At 42.1% G+C, this 16,251-nt stretch overlaps 1 protein-coding gene across 1 annotated transcript; it reads left to right on the plus strand.

Moving 5' to 3' along the window:
* Positions 1-533: 533 nt before the first annotated feature.
* Positions 534-3,372, plus strand: LOC102797993 (elastase-1-like). Its single transcript, XM_006782783.2, has 8 exons — positions 534-601; positions 791-876; positions 1,019-1,119; positions 2,139-2,264; positions 2,506-2,642; positions 2,736-2,878; positions 2,977-3,126; positions 3,256-3,372. Exons 1-8 carry the CDS (start codon positions 562-564, stop codon positions 3,262-3,264), a joined length of 792 nt encoding a protein of 263 aa, XP_006782846.1. The 5' UTR covers positions 534-561; the 3' UTR covers positions 3,265-3,372.
* The last annotated feature ends 12,879 nt before the right edge of the window (positions 3,373-16,251 follow it).

A 16,251-nucleotide genomic window follows, 5' to 3' on the forward strand; every position in this document is an offset into this window, starting at 1 on the left:
TTGCCCTCTCTTACATCAGGCACTTTATTTTAAGATTTCATGCTGCACTGTAATGGGAATGATCTGTATTTAATAAATCATTGAGGACATTGGGTGAGAGGTAACGGTGTAGGTTTTCATACGTATCTGTCATACATATGTGATGACATTATGATATGATTTATTGTCATTATTTACAGAATGAATCATTCTTATACTCCTTTTCTGACTTTCTGTAAGCTGTTGCCCAAAATAAGTGTGGTGCACACTATTAGCAAGAATAAATTTATAAATGTATTCCTTTTAACTGCTCTGAACCACTGTGACTCATTTTATCCAGCAATAAAACTGTCAATCCATGTGACATTGTTCATTTTTTACCATATTCAACTGACCAAAGCAGGGGATGTTTTTTTTAACTGGCTGTGATAGCGCTGTGTGACACAGACCACAGGTACACACCTGGGTTTTGTCACAGGGGAAAGAGCAGTCACATTTTTCCACATCAGCTGAAGGTCAAGTTCAGGTATAAAAGAAGGAAAGCAGCACTGGTTCCTGCACAGACGTTTTGAGACTGCAAACATGCTCAGGTTTTTGGTGTTGACAAGTCTTGCAGCCTTGGGTAAGAAAATGACAGCAGACATTGTGCTATATAACCATTCATTATTGATCCGTCTGTCTCGTTTTATTTCATACTCACTCAGTCACTCTTTTAGCGTCAATCATTTTTCCTTTTCCCAAAAGATGAAAGCAAATAACATTTTCAGATCTCTGTTAATGTGTATAAACTGATCTTTTTTTTTTAAACTAGTGCTGGCCGAGCCCAAGTATCTGATGAACATTGATCAAAGGGTTGTAGGAGGTGAGGTGGCTGCACCCAACTCCTGGCCCTGGCAGGTAACCCAGTATGACACATTCGATTGATTTTCACAATAAAAATGAAAGCATGTGGTCGTTCAGAGCCAAAATATCAGATTGTTAAATGAAACTTTAATTAAGCTTGAATGTTTTTACACAGAGATTTCTGTTTCTCCCTTAGATCTCTCTTCAGTACAAATCTGGCAGCTCCTACTACCACACATGTGGAGGAACTCTGATCCAGAGAGGCTGGGTTATGACTGCTGCTCACTGTGTGGACAGGTAACAAAATGATGAACTACAGGCTCATGCAGTATTCTTTGGCTGTAGGAGTTTTAGTTTTATTTGGGCTTATTATGTCATTTATCATGAAGTGCTGAAGAGGACCCAAATGCAAGGCGCTGGAGGCAGGCTTGAAAAACAAAAGGCAAGGGGTTTATTTTGGCTGATGAACTCCAGAAAAGAGAACAATCATAAATCCAGCAGCTGGTAGGAATGAGTAGGGGTGATAGGCTATAAGTATACAGAGGGGTGACTGGTGAAAAGACACACTGGGGGAGAATGGGAGGCAGCTGAACACGATAAAAACTGAACACAATTAAGGGGGTTAAAGGGATACAGACAGGAAGTAAAACTGAAATAGGAAATAAAATAAAATAAAATAAACCTACAAAGGATAAAACAAGATATAACCAAAGGGGACTAATCCTAACCTAAATGCCAAGACCTGACAACAACTAAAGGATAAGAAAATAAAAAGAGACTGACATATAAACTCGAGAGAGAGGATGATGACAGCAATCTAGAAATCTTAGAAGTCTAGAAACACAAAGAACTAAATGAATCCCTATGAAAGCATAAAGGAAACAGAAACCAGCGACCTAAAAAGAAGCAGGGTCAGACTAGAATGTAGAAATAAAAACAGTATCCACACCCTAAATACAAAAACAGAAAAAACAATGGACATAGTAAAACTAAGGAAAACCAACAAGGGCCCTCAAAACCAATATAAACTCCTCTACAGTAGAGGGTAAAATGAAATTCAACCCCTGACTTGAAAGTCAATGGGTTACTTCTAACCGAATACTTAGTTATGATTTATTTTCGTGTTTCATAAAGCCACCAGCATGAGGAAAAATCTTACAACCTCATTTGTAACTGTCACATCGAAAGAAAATTTGATTTAAAAGAAAAGCAAACAACATAAATCAAACATAAACAAGAGTATACTGCAGTGAAATCCAACTTATTGATTGCTAACAATGTTGTGTTTGTTTTTGGATGTTTCTGAAACACTGCAGCCCCCGGACCTTTCGTGTCATTCTTGGTGAACATGACCTCAACAGCAACAGTGGCAGAGAGCAGGTCATAGCTGTCAGTACCATTTATGTCCACCCCCAATGGGATGCTAACAAACTGTCTCAGGGGTGAGAAGTACCTTTATGTCTTGTATTCCTAAGCATTTTTTAAATTGTTTGTTTGTAGCTATTTATAACCTTATTAAGTAATATTATGTTTGGCAAATGTGTTGATTTGGGGTCTGAATGTTACATTATGGATGTAGTGGGTCAAGGATATGAACAAAATTCGCCTCCCAGAACTATTTTGGTTAGAGTTAGACAATTTTAGAGGCTTTACAAAACAAATTTTGTTAACTCTCTACCTTAGGAATGATATCGCTCTGCTGAAACTGGCCTCAGACGCCACCCTGAACAATTATGTCCAGCTGGGCTCTCTGCCTCCCTCTGGCCAGATTCTGCCCAACAACAACCCCTGCTACGTCACAGGATGGGGGCTCACTGCCAGTGAGTTGTCTGTATGATCTTCTGTCAATATCACTGTCATCACTGGGTGTCTTCTGTAAAGACTAATGTACCTTACCATTTTATTTTGTGCAGCCGGTGGTAGCCTGTCTCCTGAGCTCAAGCAGGCCTACCTACCTGTGGTGGACTATGAGACCTGCTCCAGCCCTAGCTGGTGGGGCAGCACTGTGAAAAACAACATGGTGTGCGGTGGTGATGGAATTGAGGCTGGATGCAACGTGAGTTTCATTCTACAAAAAAAGAAGAAAACTATGCTGCCAGAAAGAAATACAGGATCATTTTACATAATTAAAATAATACATCTTTTTTTTTCCAGGGTGACTCTGGTGGCCCTCTTAACTGCTTGGATGGTGGAAAATACTACGTGCACGGTATTGCCAGCTTCGTGTCTGGTCTGGGATGCAATACTTACCAGAAGCCTACTGTCTTCACCCGTGTCTCCGCTTTCATTAACTGGATAAACACTGTTAGTATAAAAGGATTTTATTATCAGAGATATTTATGAAATTATTACAACTAAAAATGTTTTATTCATTTATTGTTATATCTCTAAGGTTGCAATGCTTAACCAATTTGAACGTTTTCTGTTTTATAGATCGTCTAGTAAGGACAAGAATCGTTGACGCTGCAGAGACCGCATTCCATCATATTTTCATCTGTACAGACTCACTTGTCTGGTGCAATTCTGCAAAAATAAATGTAATTAACTTTGTGTGATGACTCATTTATCATCAGAAAGTTTATGCAATGGAAATGCCATTAAAAAGGTCATTTATTTAGGCTTAGACATCAGTCTATTCTACCCTGCAACAAGATGTGAATCAAGGACATTGGGGGAAAAACAATTAACTATCATTTATGAAAGCACGTAAATTATAGTGTTGACAGTAAATGCTTGGATACTGATGGAAAGTATAGAGGCACTATTTTTGTCACCTCTGTGACTGCAAAAACTATTTGAAACATCAAAAAAGTCTGAGCTAGACAACAGGTGTATGTCTAACCTCTGCCAAGCACAGCTGAGGAGGACAAAGGTCATCTTTTACTATGAAAAAGAAAAAAAAAGAAATTTAGAATTTAGAGATTTAGAAATTCTGAGATGCCACAGGAATTACAAATTGTAATTATAATTTTTAGCTTTGTCTTTACTCATTTTTTTTTTTTTTGCCACGTTGGATTAAGGTTTCAAAGGGGTTGGAGGACGTACTGAGTCACTGCTGGACATTATCAGGCACGGGACAAGGCCTGGGTGTAGCTCTTTTCATCTATTCATTTCAAGTTTATTAGTTAGATTAGGATAAAAATCAGGTGATTTGATTAAGTTATTCTTGGTATTTGATTTTTTTTACATTGCCCACCTAAAATGCTTAAATTGCCACAGGTGTAAAAAAGTCACTAGCAGGAGCACAGGGAATTTGGACCCTCCCTTTAAACAGAGAGTCCAGTCTGACAACATGTAACAAATGACATGGTGATATTTAAGATATATTTAATATTATAACTGATGCATGTCCTTTAGATTTCAGTACTGGCTGAACTGTCTATACAGAAAGTAGTATAGCAAGAGCAGCTGTGGGAGCAAAAGAAGTGGCTTATGTTGCCTAATGGCCTTGACAAGTTAAGTTTCACACACTAGCTGAATCAGGACTGTGAAAGGTGCTAGTGCTAGTTTTGCCCTTCAGTACTGGTTGCAGATGAATCTACAGGTGGAAAGAATCTAAGATGCTCGTCTTAAATCTGTTTTATGATACTTACACAACTCTCAGTCTGTATTGCTTTGTATTTCTATGACACACATTCTTTGTGTTCATGTACACATTTGTTTTACCATCAGGAATTTGAGATAGCTGCTTTCCAAATGTTAGAAGGTTCTAGAGCTAAGGTATATATATATATATATATATATATATATATATATACAGTGGGGCAAAAAAGTATTTAGTCAGCCACCGATTGTGCAAGTTCCCTCACTTAAAATGATGACAGAGGTCAGTAATTTGCACCAGAGGTACACTTCAACTGTGAGAGACAGAATGTAAAAAAAAAATCCATGAATTCACATGGTAGGATTTGTAAAGAATTTATTCGTAAATCAGGGTGGAAAATAAGTATTTGGTCACCTCAAACAAGGAAAATCCCTGGCTCTCACAGACCTGTAACGTCTTCTGTAGGAAGCTTTTCTGTCCCCCACTCGTTACCTGTATGAATGGCACCTGTTTGACCTCATCATCTGTATAAAAGACACCTGTCCACAGCCTCAACCAGTCAGACTCCAAACTCCGCCATGGCCAAGACCAAAGAGCTTTCGAAGGACACCAGGAAAAGAATTGTAGACCTGCACCAGACTGGGAAGAGTGAATCTACAATAGGCAAGCAGCTTGGTGTGAAAAAATCAACTGTGGGAGCAATCATCAGAAAATGGAAGACATACAAGACCACTGATAATCTCCCTCGATCTGGGGCTCCACGCAAGATCTCATCCCGTGGGGTCAAAATGATCATGAGAACGGTGAGCAAAGATCCCAGAACCACACGGGGGGACCTGGTGAATGACCTGCAGAGAGCTGGGACCAAAGTAACAAAGGTCACCATCAGTAACACACTACAACGGCAGGGAATCAAATCCCGCAGTGCCAGACGTGTTCCGCTGCTGAAGCCAGTGCATGTCCAGGCCCGTCTGAAGTTTGCCAGAGAGCACATGGATGATACAGCAGAGGATTGGGAGAATGTCATGTGGTCAGATGAAACCAAAGTAGAACTTTTTGGTATAAACTCAACTCGTCGTGTTTGGAGGAAGAAGAATACTGAGTTGCATCCCAAGAACACCATACCTACTGTGAAGCATGCGGGTGGAAACATCATGCTATGGGGCTGTTTTTCTGCCAAGGGGTCAGGACGACCGATCCGTGTTAAGGACAGAATGAATGGGGCCAAGTATCGTGAGATTTTGAGCCAAAACCTCCTTCCATCAGTGAGAACTTTGAAGATGAAACGAGGCTGGGTCTTCCAACATGACAATGATCCAAAACACACCGCCCGGGCAACAAAGGAGTGGCTCCGTAAGAAGCATTTGAAAGTCCTGGAGTGGCCTAGCCAGTCTCCAGACCTCAACCCCATAGAAAATCTGTGGCGGGAGTTGAAAGTCCGTGTTGCTCGGCGACAGCCCCAAAACATCACTGCTCTTGAGAAGATCTGCATGGAGGAATGGGCCAAAATACCAGCTACTGTGTGTGCAAACCTGGTAAAGACCTATAGTAAACATTTGACCTCTGTTATTGCCAACAAAGGTTATGTTACAAAGTATTGAGTTGTATTTTTGTTATTGACCAAATACTTATTTTCCACCCTGATTTACGAATAAATTCTTTACAAATCCTACCATGTGAATTCATGGATTTTTTTTTTCACATTCTGTCTCTCACAGTTGAAGTGTACCTCTGGTGCAAATTACTGACCTCTGTCATCATTTTAAGTGAGGGAACTTGCACAATCGGTGGCTGACTAAATACTTTTTTGCCCCACTGTATATATGTGTATTTTTTTTTTTAAAGAGGCTAGTGTTTGTAGCCTCACTCTTATACTTGCATACTAACTCTTGGTAAGCAAACAAATACTGTAATTCAATTAATTAAATAATTAATTTAATGTATTAATGTCTTAAATAATCAGGCCCCATGTTATCTTAAGGACCTTGTAGTACCATATCACCCCATTAGAGCACTTTGCTCTCACACTGCAGGCTTACTTGTTGTTCCTAGAGTATTTAAAAGTAGAATGGGAGGGACATGCTTCAGATTTCATGCCCTCTTCTGTGGAACCAGCTTTCAGTTTGGATTCAGGAGACAGACACTATCTCTACTTTGAAGATTAGGTTTCAAACTGTCACAGAACGGCTGTGTGCAGGCAAGGGAAGAACTCAAACGCAAACTCACAGAGACAAAGGTAAACTCAAAAAACACAGCTTTATTGCTGGTGTAGGGGTACAATACAAAACTAAACCGGGAAAACTAAAGCACAAGGCGCCACAGGGAAAATCACACAGCTATGAGGGAGGACACAACGCTGACAAAGAGAAACATGGGGCTTAAATACACAGAGGGATAACGAGGGGGAATGAGCCACAGGAGGAGAGCCCAGCTGGGAGTAATAACGCAGGACGAGACAAGGGAAGCAAAACTAGAAACATTAACACAGGACAGACTGTGAAAGTAAAACAGGAAACACACTGACTGAACTCAAAACATGTAAACTTAACAGCAACTGAGACAGAACATAGGGACCTGAAACATGGAACAGAAAGGCAAAGTAGACACAACATGAACATAACAACGCCCACAGGGAAAGAGCAAAACAGAACACAGAAGCACAGGACCTCTTTCAAAATAAAATAGGAAACAATGAAACACTGACATGACTACATGACCTTGACAACATAAGAAACAGAAATGAAACACATGAAGGATAAGGGAGACTTAACACAAGGGTTGAAAACACAAGGGGAATATAATAAGCAAATGAACATAGAAAATCTAATGAGCTTAAACATACACTATAAACATCAAAATGAACTAAAACTCAAAACGCTGGGTCATAAGACCCAGGATCGTGACACAAACTTTCCTTTTTGCTAAAGCATATAGTTAGGGCTGGATCAGGTGACCCTGAATCCTCCCTTAGTTATGCTGCAATACACGTAGGCTGCTGGGGGATTCCCATGATGCACTGAGTTTTTCCTTTCCAGTCACCTTTCTCACTCACTATGTGTTAATAGATCTCTTTGCATTGAATCATACTTGTTATTAATCTCTGTCTTTCTTCCACAACGCGTCTTCTATCCTGTCTTCCTTCTCTCACCCCAACCGGTTGCAACAGATGGCCCCGCCCCTCCCTGAGCCTGGTTCCACCAAAGGTCTCTTCCTATTAAAAGGGAGTTTTTCCTTCCCACTGTCACCAAAGTGCTTGCTCATAGGGTCATTTGATTGTTGGGTTTTTCTCTGTATGTGTTATTGTAGGATCTAGCTTACAATATAAAGTGCCTTGAGGTGACTATTGTTGTGATTTGGCACTATATAAATAAATTTGAATTGAATTGTTTATTTGCTGCCAACAGTGCTAACACTTTGAGAAACGATGGTACGCACTCTTATAGGTTGCTCCTCTGCACGTACCCATACATATGTATGGTCTATGTGTAACGGGTGTATTAGAAAATAATTTATATTTCACCAAAGATCCATTCTGCAGTGTTATCTTGCTTTGTCAGTATTGGTTATGTATATGTGTTTATTTATATATGTTTATTTTCTGTATTTATATTTTGGGAGCTTTTATTTTGTTTGTGTGACCTTTGACTTCCCGCGAAGTCACTTCCTGTAGCTGCGCGCTATTTTCCTCAGTCGCCTAGAGGCCCCGCTGAGGAGAGGTGAGCGTACGCTAGTGTTCTCAGTTACAGAGTGAATAAACACGGTTAAAGTAACTAAAAGTAATTCAAACACTGCTCGTTCCCTTTGTGCATTTTGTCTCACAGTTCTGTTTGATGTTTTAGTGTAAATTAGTTTTTCTGTCGAGTACAGCACTTTATTGTAACATGCTAGTTAGCCAATCTCAGATGAGAGCATAGGAGCATGCACGTGGCTTCACATGTGGTCCGCTATCCTTCTCTCTCCCTTGAAGGTGTTCATGCAGAAGTCCAGTAGTGAAGTGAAGTCGCTGTACTGTTTTGTTTTTATTTTAAACAGGTATGTGAGCTCCCTCTTTTATTTTTGTGTCATGTGAATTGGTTATATCTTTTGTTTGTGATTCATGTTCACTGTTTCAACTTGCTGTTAGATGCATGTAACTAAAAAAATATGTAAAATTGCCACTGGTAAATGAAGTCTCCCTAAAGTATAATTTTGTTGATGAGGTAATTGTCATTATATGTTCATGATGCAGTGCATTTTCGTTTGTTATATATGATTATAAATACATTTTAGCAGTATTGTTTGTTAATTGGATTTATTGTGATGTTGCACCTCAGTCGCCTAGAGGCCCCGCTGAGGAGAGGTGTTCATGCAGAAGTCCAGTAGTGAAGTGAAGTCGCTGTACTGTTTTGTTTTTATTTTAAACAGTTCTGGGAGAATAAATCCATCCAGCTGGCAAAGTGAGAGCTGACTCCTCTGGTCATTCGCACAACACAACGCAGAGAGCTAACGGCAATAAGAGTTTAAGGCCAGACGGGCTACATATGGTATTGATCAAAAAGCTCCTTTCATTTCATCACAAGGAGACTGGTGGGCCTCCAAGCTGCAGAGCTAAAAGCATTTGGCATGCCAATGGGATAGACAGCTTTGTGTCTTTTATGAGATTTAGTATGCCCCAGAAGAATGTTCTGCCTACTACATGACATGAATGAACTGGGTAACTAATGGAAATGTAATGAAAAATAAAGAGAAACTAATAAAGGCTGTTAAACAGCTTCACTTTGTTTTTTGACAGTACATTCAATGAAATACAATCTTTTCTAATATTATTATTATAATGCGTAACACTTTATAATGTCACACCATTAAACATTAGTAAGGCATTAAGCATTAATAAGTGTATTAGTAAGTGTATCAGCAATTCCTTACTAATGAGTAATGCCTTAGCATTAGTATACAGAGATTAATTCAATATATGAAATAAGTAATTAAGTATTGAGATACACATTTATATATACATAATGATTAAGATATGAGCTCATTGTTTGTGAGTGCGTTACTGGAGAATTTATATATACTCATTTCATACTGTAATTCATGGTTAATTCAGGAAGTTACTAGTTGTTAGTTAATTATTTTGTTCAACCTCATCTAAAGTGAGGACTACTTTTGCCTTATAAAACATATAAAATATTTATTGCTAGATAAAAACAAAACCCACCGGAGGTTTTCAGAACACAGACATGTAGGTAGGCCCAGAGTCTGCACCACAATTTGTAAGAGGGGTTTAAGTGAGAAAGATACATTGAGCAGTTGGAGCCACTGCTCAGCTTAAATATATTAAATATATAAATTAACTTACATATACATATAAGTTTCTTCATATTACAGTGTATGTCTAATTTGTAACCTTTTTTTTAATCCTCTTCGTTGTTGTTGTTTTTTTTAGTCCTGATGTCCTGAAGTCCTGATGTTAGTGCTGATTCAGCTGCCAGATTGAATTTGAATAGAATATAATAATCTATCTAATCTATCTCTGCTTTGATTGATTGATATACTAAAGTGTTTTCTTCTTTCATGAACAGAATTTTCTCAGAGCTAAGCTTGATAAGTTTCTCTTGTTGCAATTTCCCTGGTCAAATATTCAACCAATAATTGAAAAAACCAACGTGGCATCTGAATGATGTCTTTTATAACACAGATCAATTACAGTTGGATCTTGTGGATCTTGCAACATTTATATTTCTGATGAATGAACATCCACATTTCTAATAAAATTCCCGATGCCTAAAAGTTTTATTAGACCTCTTAAAACTTCACATCCGAAAGCTTTATGATAGAACAAATGCAGAAACAGAGGGGCTTTACCAAGCACATCAAAGGGCATTTTTATGTTATTTTATTTATGTATTATTATTCATTCATTTATTTTATTTTATTTTTATTTTTTTAAATATAAAGCATAATGTTCTGTTTCTGGCAGCCAGTTCAGTTTCTCTTGTCTTCGTTTCTTTTGTTTTTCCTTGTTTGCCAAAATTGTTCTGTTTAATAAACATAAATATTGTGTTACCCTTTTCTGTTGCCTCTCTGGTGGTTCAGTGACATTTTAGAAGTAAAAGGCTGGGGCTTAACAAACTTGCACAGTAGATAACTGTGTGCCTATAGTGGGAACAGCACACATGTTGCAGCTAGGGTGTAGTCAAAATTCAAATAGCACTTAAGAGTCAAAGTGACAGTAACAGGAGATATTGATTGCATTTCATATGTCTTAAATGTTTTCACATTATCTGTATCATGTTTTTAGAAGTACAGCTGAACCTTTTTGTTATGCCTTTTTATGTAAAATCTGAGAAATGTTACAGCTTTTTTTTTTTTACTGTATCTTTAACTCAACCTTGAAACACCAAAGTACTGTCCATGAATATATTTTAAAGCAGGGCCTGTGGGGAGGTTAAATTAACCTGGATTTACTTGGATATTAGTTATATGCTCCTAGCTATGCTTTTATTATTACAGGATAGCTGCTGTGTATGATTCCAGCAGTGATCTTTAAAGTTAAAAGGAATTTCTTGTACACACTAAATGAAAAGTGTTTTATTCATCTCGTGTTTTACTTTTTGTTAAATTCATTTAAAGTAAAGACATTTATTTTGTTTATAAACAAAAATATCACACAATAAATCTCATAAAAAATGTAACTTACCTCACTTCAAGTACAAGCTTTGAATATAGGTTTACAGAATTTACATTTTAATTACTGGTATATTAAATGGAGATATTGTTCACTGTGTGAATGCTGTCTGTGAGCCACGTGTGCAGAACAAGCTCATATCAGACCTGCAGTGTTCTCTTTGAGAAAAGTAAATAATCGAGTTCAGCATGTCCAGCATGTGAAGTTAGTGTATGGAACGCAAAAGTGGTGCTGTAGATAACAGGCACAATACTCAAACACAGCAGCTGAATGAAGTTCTGTAGTTTCACGTATTGATTATCGTAATGCTCTTCTTTCTGGGCTACCAAAGAAAAGTTTCAGAGGTCTACAGATGGTGCAAAATGCAGCTGCTCGCATTTTAACAAGAACTGGGAAATTTGAGCACATTAGCCCTGTACTGAGATCTCTGCATTGGCTACCTTGTCAGGTTCAAGCAGATTTTAAGGTCCTGCTGCTCACCTACAAGGCTTTAAACGGGCTGGCACCTTCACACCTCTCCGACCTTTTACATCTTTACGTTCCATCCCGTGCTCTCTGATCTCAAGACTCTGGCCTTCTCAAGGTTCCTAGAGCCAGAAAAAAGACAATTGGAGAGCGTGCATTTTCTTTTCGTGCCCTGCTTCTGTGGAACACCCTCCCTCAAGATGTTAGGCAGACATGCTCTGTGGAGGTTTTTAAAACTAAGCTGAAGACACATTTGTTCACCTTATCTTACATGTCTTAATTCTATGGCTTTTAGTTTTTACATTTTTACTATTTTTAACTTGTATTGTGTCTTTTACCTGTATTGCTATGTATCACTTTTATTTTTTTTATCTTTTTAGTTTCAAATAGTTGTGCAGCACTTTGTTAGAAAGTGCTTTATAAATAAAGTTATTATTATTATTATTATTATTATTATTTATTTATTTATTTATTTCTGGCTAAAGGTAAGACTGTGACAATCCCAGTAAAAGGAAAATAAACATATGTTGTGTTGTAGTGTTAAAATCAACATGACAAGTGGAATTTATTTTGATGCCTTAAAAATCGTACCCCACACTATCGTTCATCTCCATTAAACCACATCCTTTTCTGCGGCAACACTTAACGTGCAGTACCTGCACTAAAGATAGAGAGTTGCAATATCACCTCTGCAGGGCGTCATGAATATTTATCAAAGGGTTAATGTATAATTCTGGTGTGTGGCTTCGGGGTTGATATTGTAGCTTTTAACAGTGATCCTCATCTATAGCAATGAATATCCTGTAACCTGCGACGTACAGGATCCCTTTTCTGTTCCCTTTTCTCTAGATGTTCACCTGCGTTGTCGTAGCTTGAGCTCAGCTGTCTTTCCTAATGGCTCACAGGTCTGTGAACCTGTCAAAACAACAATAGACTAACAGCTGACTGCGTTTTCACCACAGTCATCAACAGTGAACTACAATTTATGATAGAAGATAAATTGCAACAACTCAATTTTTCTGCTTATTTAAAATGACACATTTACAAAAAATATGACATTCATGTATCCATAATATTTAGTAAGAGTGACTGATTGTTTCTAGGTTAAGTGAGGAAATATGTAAACATATTAATGTCTAAACTTAAATATATTAAATGACTGAGTAAGTCAAGTAATGTTGAAAAAAAGGAAACTGTCAGGGTCCGATTCCTGAGCAGTTATGGACTTGTTATATTATATGTATTTTTGGTGTTGCTGCCCCTCTTCTCCATGTTTGTAGATATGAGTGTGTATGGGTGCAGGTGTGTCTGAACTCTTGTTTACAGGCGCCTTCAGGCCTGGTGGGTGTGGCCCTGCTAGGGGACTGGCCACACCCGAAGCCACACACCTGCTGCTGATCAGGGTTCGTCGGGGGAGCTACTTAGGAGAGTCTTGGAGCTCCCACCGACGCGGGATCATTGCGTTAGACTCCCAAGTCAGTATGTGTTTAGGAGGTGCAGATCGTGTGTGCCCGCGGGGATCAGTGTTTAACGGCTGCCACTATTGTTGTCCTACAGGAGGAACGTGGAGAGGAAGGACAGCACGCACAGAGTATGCAAAGTCACGACAGCGGGAAGCACGAACATGGACGCCACTGGAAGACACACACGGGAGTCTTGGGGAGCACGGGGATCAATTGTGCATCAATATTTACCACACTGTAAATAAACGCACTGTTGTTATTGTTATTCAGCCTGAGTTAGTGCGTGAGGTTGAGAGGTACCGGCTAGATATAGTCGGGCTCACCTCTACGCACGGCTTGGGCTCTGGAACCAGTCTCCTGGAGAGGGGCTGGACTCTGTCTCAGTCTGGAGTTGCCCCTGGTAAGAGGCGGCGGGCTGGGGTGGGTATTTTAATATCCCCTCGGCTTGCTGCCGGTACGTTGGGGTTTTTCCCGGTGGACGAGAGGGTTTGTTCCCTGCGCCTTAGGGTCGGGGAACGAGTCCTGACTGTCATCTGCGCTTATGCGCCGAGTGGCAGTTCGGAGTACCCAGCCTTCTTAGAGTCCCTGGGGGGGGTGCTGGAAGGTGCTCCACCTGGAGACTCTGTTGTCCTGCTGGGAGACTTCAATGCTCACGTGGGTAACGACAGCGAGACCTGGAGGGGCGTGATTGGGAGGAACGGCCTCCCTGATCTGAACCCGAGCGGTGCTTTGTTATTGGACTTCTGTGCTAATCACAGTTTGGCCATAACGAACACCTTGTTCGAACATAAGAGTGTCCATAAGTGCACGTGGCACCAGGACGCTCTAGGCCGTAGGTCGATGATCGATTTTGTAATCGTATCACCAGACCTGCGACCATATGTTCTGGACACTCGGGTAAAGAGAGGGGCTGAGCTGTCAACTGATCACCACCTGGTGGTGAGTTGGATCAGGTGGCGGGGGAGGACGCTGGACAGACCTGGTGCACCTAAACGTGTAGTGAGGGTGTGCTGGGAACGACTAGCAGAGGCCCCAGTCCGCGAGATCTTCAACGCACACCTCCGGCAGAGCTTCAACAGCATTCCGAGGGAGGCGGGGGACATCGAGTCCGAATTGACCATGTTCAGCGCCTCCATTGCCGAAGCTGCTGCATTGAGCTGCGGCCACAAGGTGGTTGGTGCCTGCCGTGGTGGTAATCCCCGAACCAAATGGTGGACACCAGAGGTGAAGGGAGCCACCAGGCTGAAGAAGGAGTCCTATCGGGCTTGGTTAGCCTGTGGGACTCCGGAGGCAGCCGACAGGTATCGACAGGCCAAGCGGAATGCGGCTCGGGCAGTGGCTGAAGCAAAAACTCGGGTGTGGGAGGAGTTCGGAGAGGCCATGGAAAAAGACTTTCGGACTGCCTCGAAGAGGTTCTGGCAAACCGTCAGGCGTCTCAGGAGGGGAAAGCGGTGCTCTACCTGCACTGTGTATAGTGCTGGCGGAGCGCTGCTGACGTCGACTGAGAAAATTGTCAGGCGGTGGAAGGAATACTTCGAGGACCTCCTTAATCCCACTGACGCGTCTTCCAAGGAGGAAGCAGAGTCTGGGGATGAGGGGAATGACCCGCCAATTTCTGGGGGCGAGGTCACTGAGGCAGTTAAACAACTCCTTGGTGGCAGAGCCCCTGGTGTTGATGAGGTCCGCCCCGAGTTCCTGAAGGCTCTGGACGTTGTAGGGCTGTCCTGGCTGACACGCCTCTGCAATGTTGCGTGGAGATCAGGGGCAGTACCCGTGGATTGGCAGACCGGGGTGGTGGTCCCCATCTTTAAGAAGGGGGACCGGAGGGTGTGTTCCAACTACAGGGGGATCACACTCCTCAGCCTCCCCGGGAAAGTCTATGCCAGGGTGCTGGAAAGGAGAGTTCGTCCGCTAGTCGAACCTCTGATACAGGAGGAACAATGCGGTTTTCGTCCTGGTCGCGGAACACTGGACCAGCTCTTCATCCTCTCGAGGATACTTGAGGGTGCATGGGAGTTTGCCCAACCAGTCTACATGTGTTTTGTGGACTTGGAGAAGGCATTCGACCGTGTCCCTCGGGGTGTCCTGTGGGAGGTGTTGCGGGAGTATGGGGTGTCTGGCCCATTGCTACGGGCCATTCGATCCCTATACAACCGTTGCAAGAGCTTGGTTCGCATTGCCGGCAATAAGTCGGACTCGTTCCCGGTGGGTGATGGGCTCCGCCAGGGCTGCCCTTTGTCACCGGTTCTGTTCATAATTTTTATGGACAGGATTTCTAGGCGCAGCCAAGTGGCGGAGGGCTTTCGCTTTGGTGGCCTCAGGATCTCATCTCTGATCTTTGCGGATGATGTGGTTCTGTTGGCTTCATCGGGTGAGGGCCTCCAGCTCGCACTGGAGCGGTTCGCAGCCGAGTGTGACGCAGCGGGAATGAGGATCAGCACCTCCAAATCTGAGGCCATGGTTCTCAGCCGGAAAAGGGTGGAGTGCCCACTCCGGGTCGGGGATGAGGTCCTGCCCCAAGTGGAGGAGTTCAAGTATCTCGGGGTCTTGTTCGCGAGTGATGGGAGAAGGGAGCCGGAGATCGACAGACGGATTGGGGCTGCAGCTGCAGTAATGCAGACGCTGCACCGGTCCGTCGTGGTGAAGAGGGAGCTGAGTGTAAAAGCGAAGCTCTCAATTTACCGGTCGATCTACGTCCCTACCCTCACCTATGGCCACGAGCTGTGGGTAGTGACCGAAAGGACGAGATCGCGGATACAAGCGGCGGAAATGAGCTTCCTCCGAAGGGTGGCTGGCATCTCCCTTAGAGATAGGGTGAGAAGTTCGGCCATCCGGGAGGGGCTCAGAGTAGAGCCGCTGCTGCTCCACATCGAAAGGAGCCAGCTGAGGTGGTTTGGGCATCTGGTAAGGATGCCCCCTGGGCGCCTCCTGGGTGAGGTGTTCCAGGCATGTCCCACCGGGAGGAGGCCCCGGGGCAGACCCAGGACACGCTGGAGAGATTATATCTCTCGGCTGGCCTGGGAACGCCTTGGTGTTTCCCCGGATGAGCTGGAGGAGGTGGCTGGGGAGAGGGAGGTCTGGGCCTCTTTGCTTAGGCTGCTGCCCCCGCGACCCGGCCCCGGATAAAGCGGATGAAGATGGATGGATGTTGTTATTCAGAGCTGGGTCCTCATTCCCTACATCCCCACGGTCTGGCATACATATACATATATATGTATATGTATAAATAAAACATAACTGAAATGTCTGAGCTTGGTTTCTTAAGTAAGGGATGGATAACTGCATGCTTA

Source organism: Neolamprologus brichardi, chromosome 5 (assembly GCF_056152115.1).
Source record: "Neolamprologus brichardi isolate AB-2024 chromosome 5, ASM5615211v1, whole genome shotgun sequence".
NCBI classification, from domain to species: Eukaryota; Metazoa; Chordata; class Actinopteri; order Cichliformes; family Cichlidae; genus Neolamprologus; species Neolamprologus brichardi.

What these genes read in the sequence shown, in the direction of transcription:
- LOC102797993 (XM_006782783.2), top strand. Translation starts at nt 562, where the DNA reads ATGCTCAGGTTTTTGGTGTTGACAAGTCTTGCAGCCTTGG. An exon ending in GCTGCTCACTGTGTGGACAG is followed by an intron (nt 1,120 to 2,138) that starts GTAACAAAATGA and finishes GAAACACTGCAG; the next exon opens with CCCCCGGACCTTTCGTGTCA. An exon ending in GCTAACAAACTGTCTCAGGG is followed by an intron (nt 2,265 to 2,505) that starts GTGAGAAGTACC and finishes TCTCTACCTTAG; the next exon opens with GAATGATATCGCTCTGCTGA.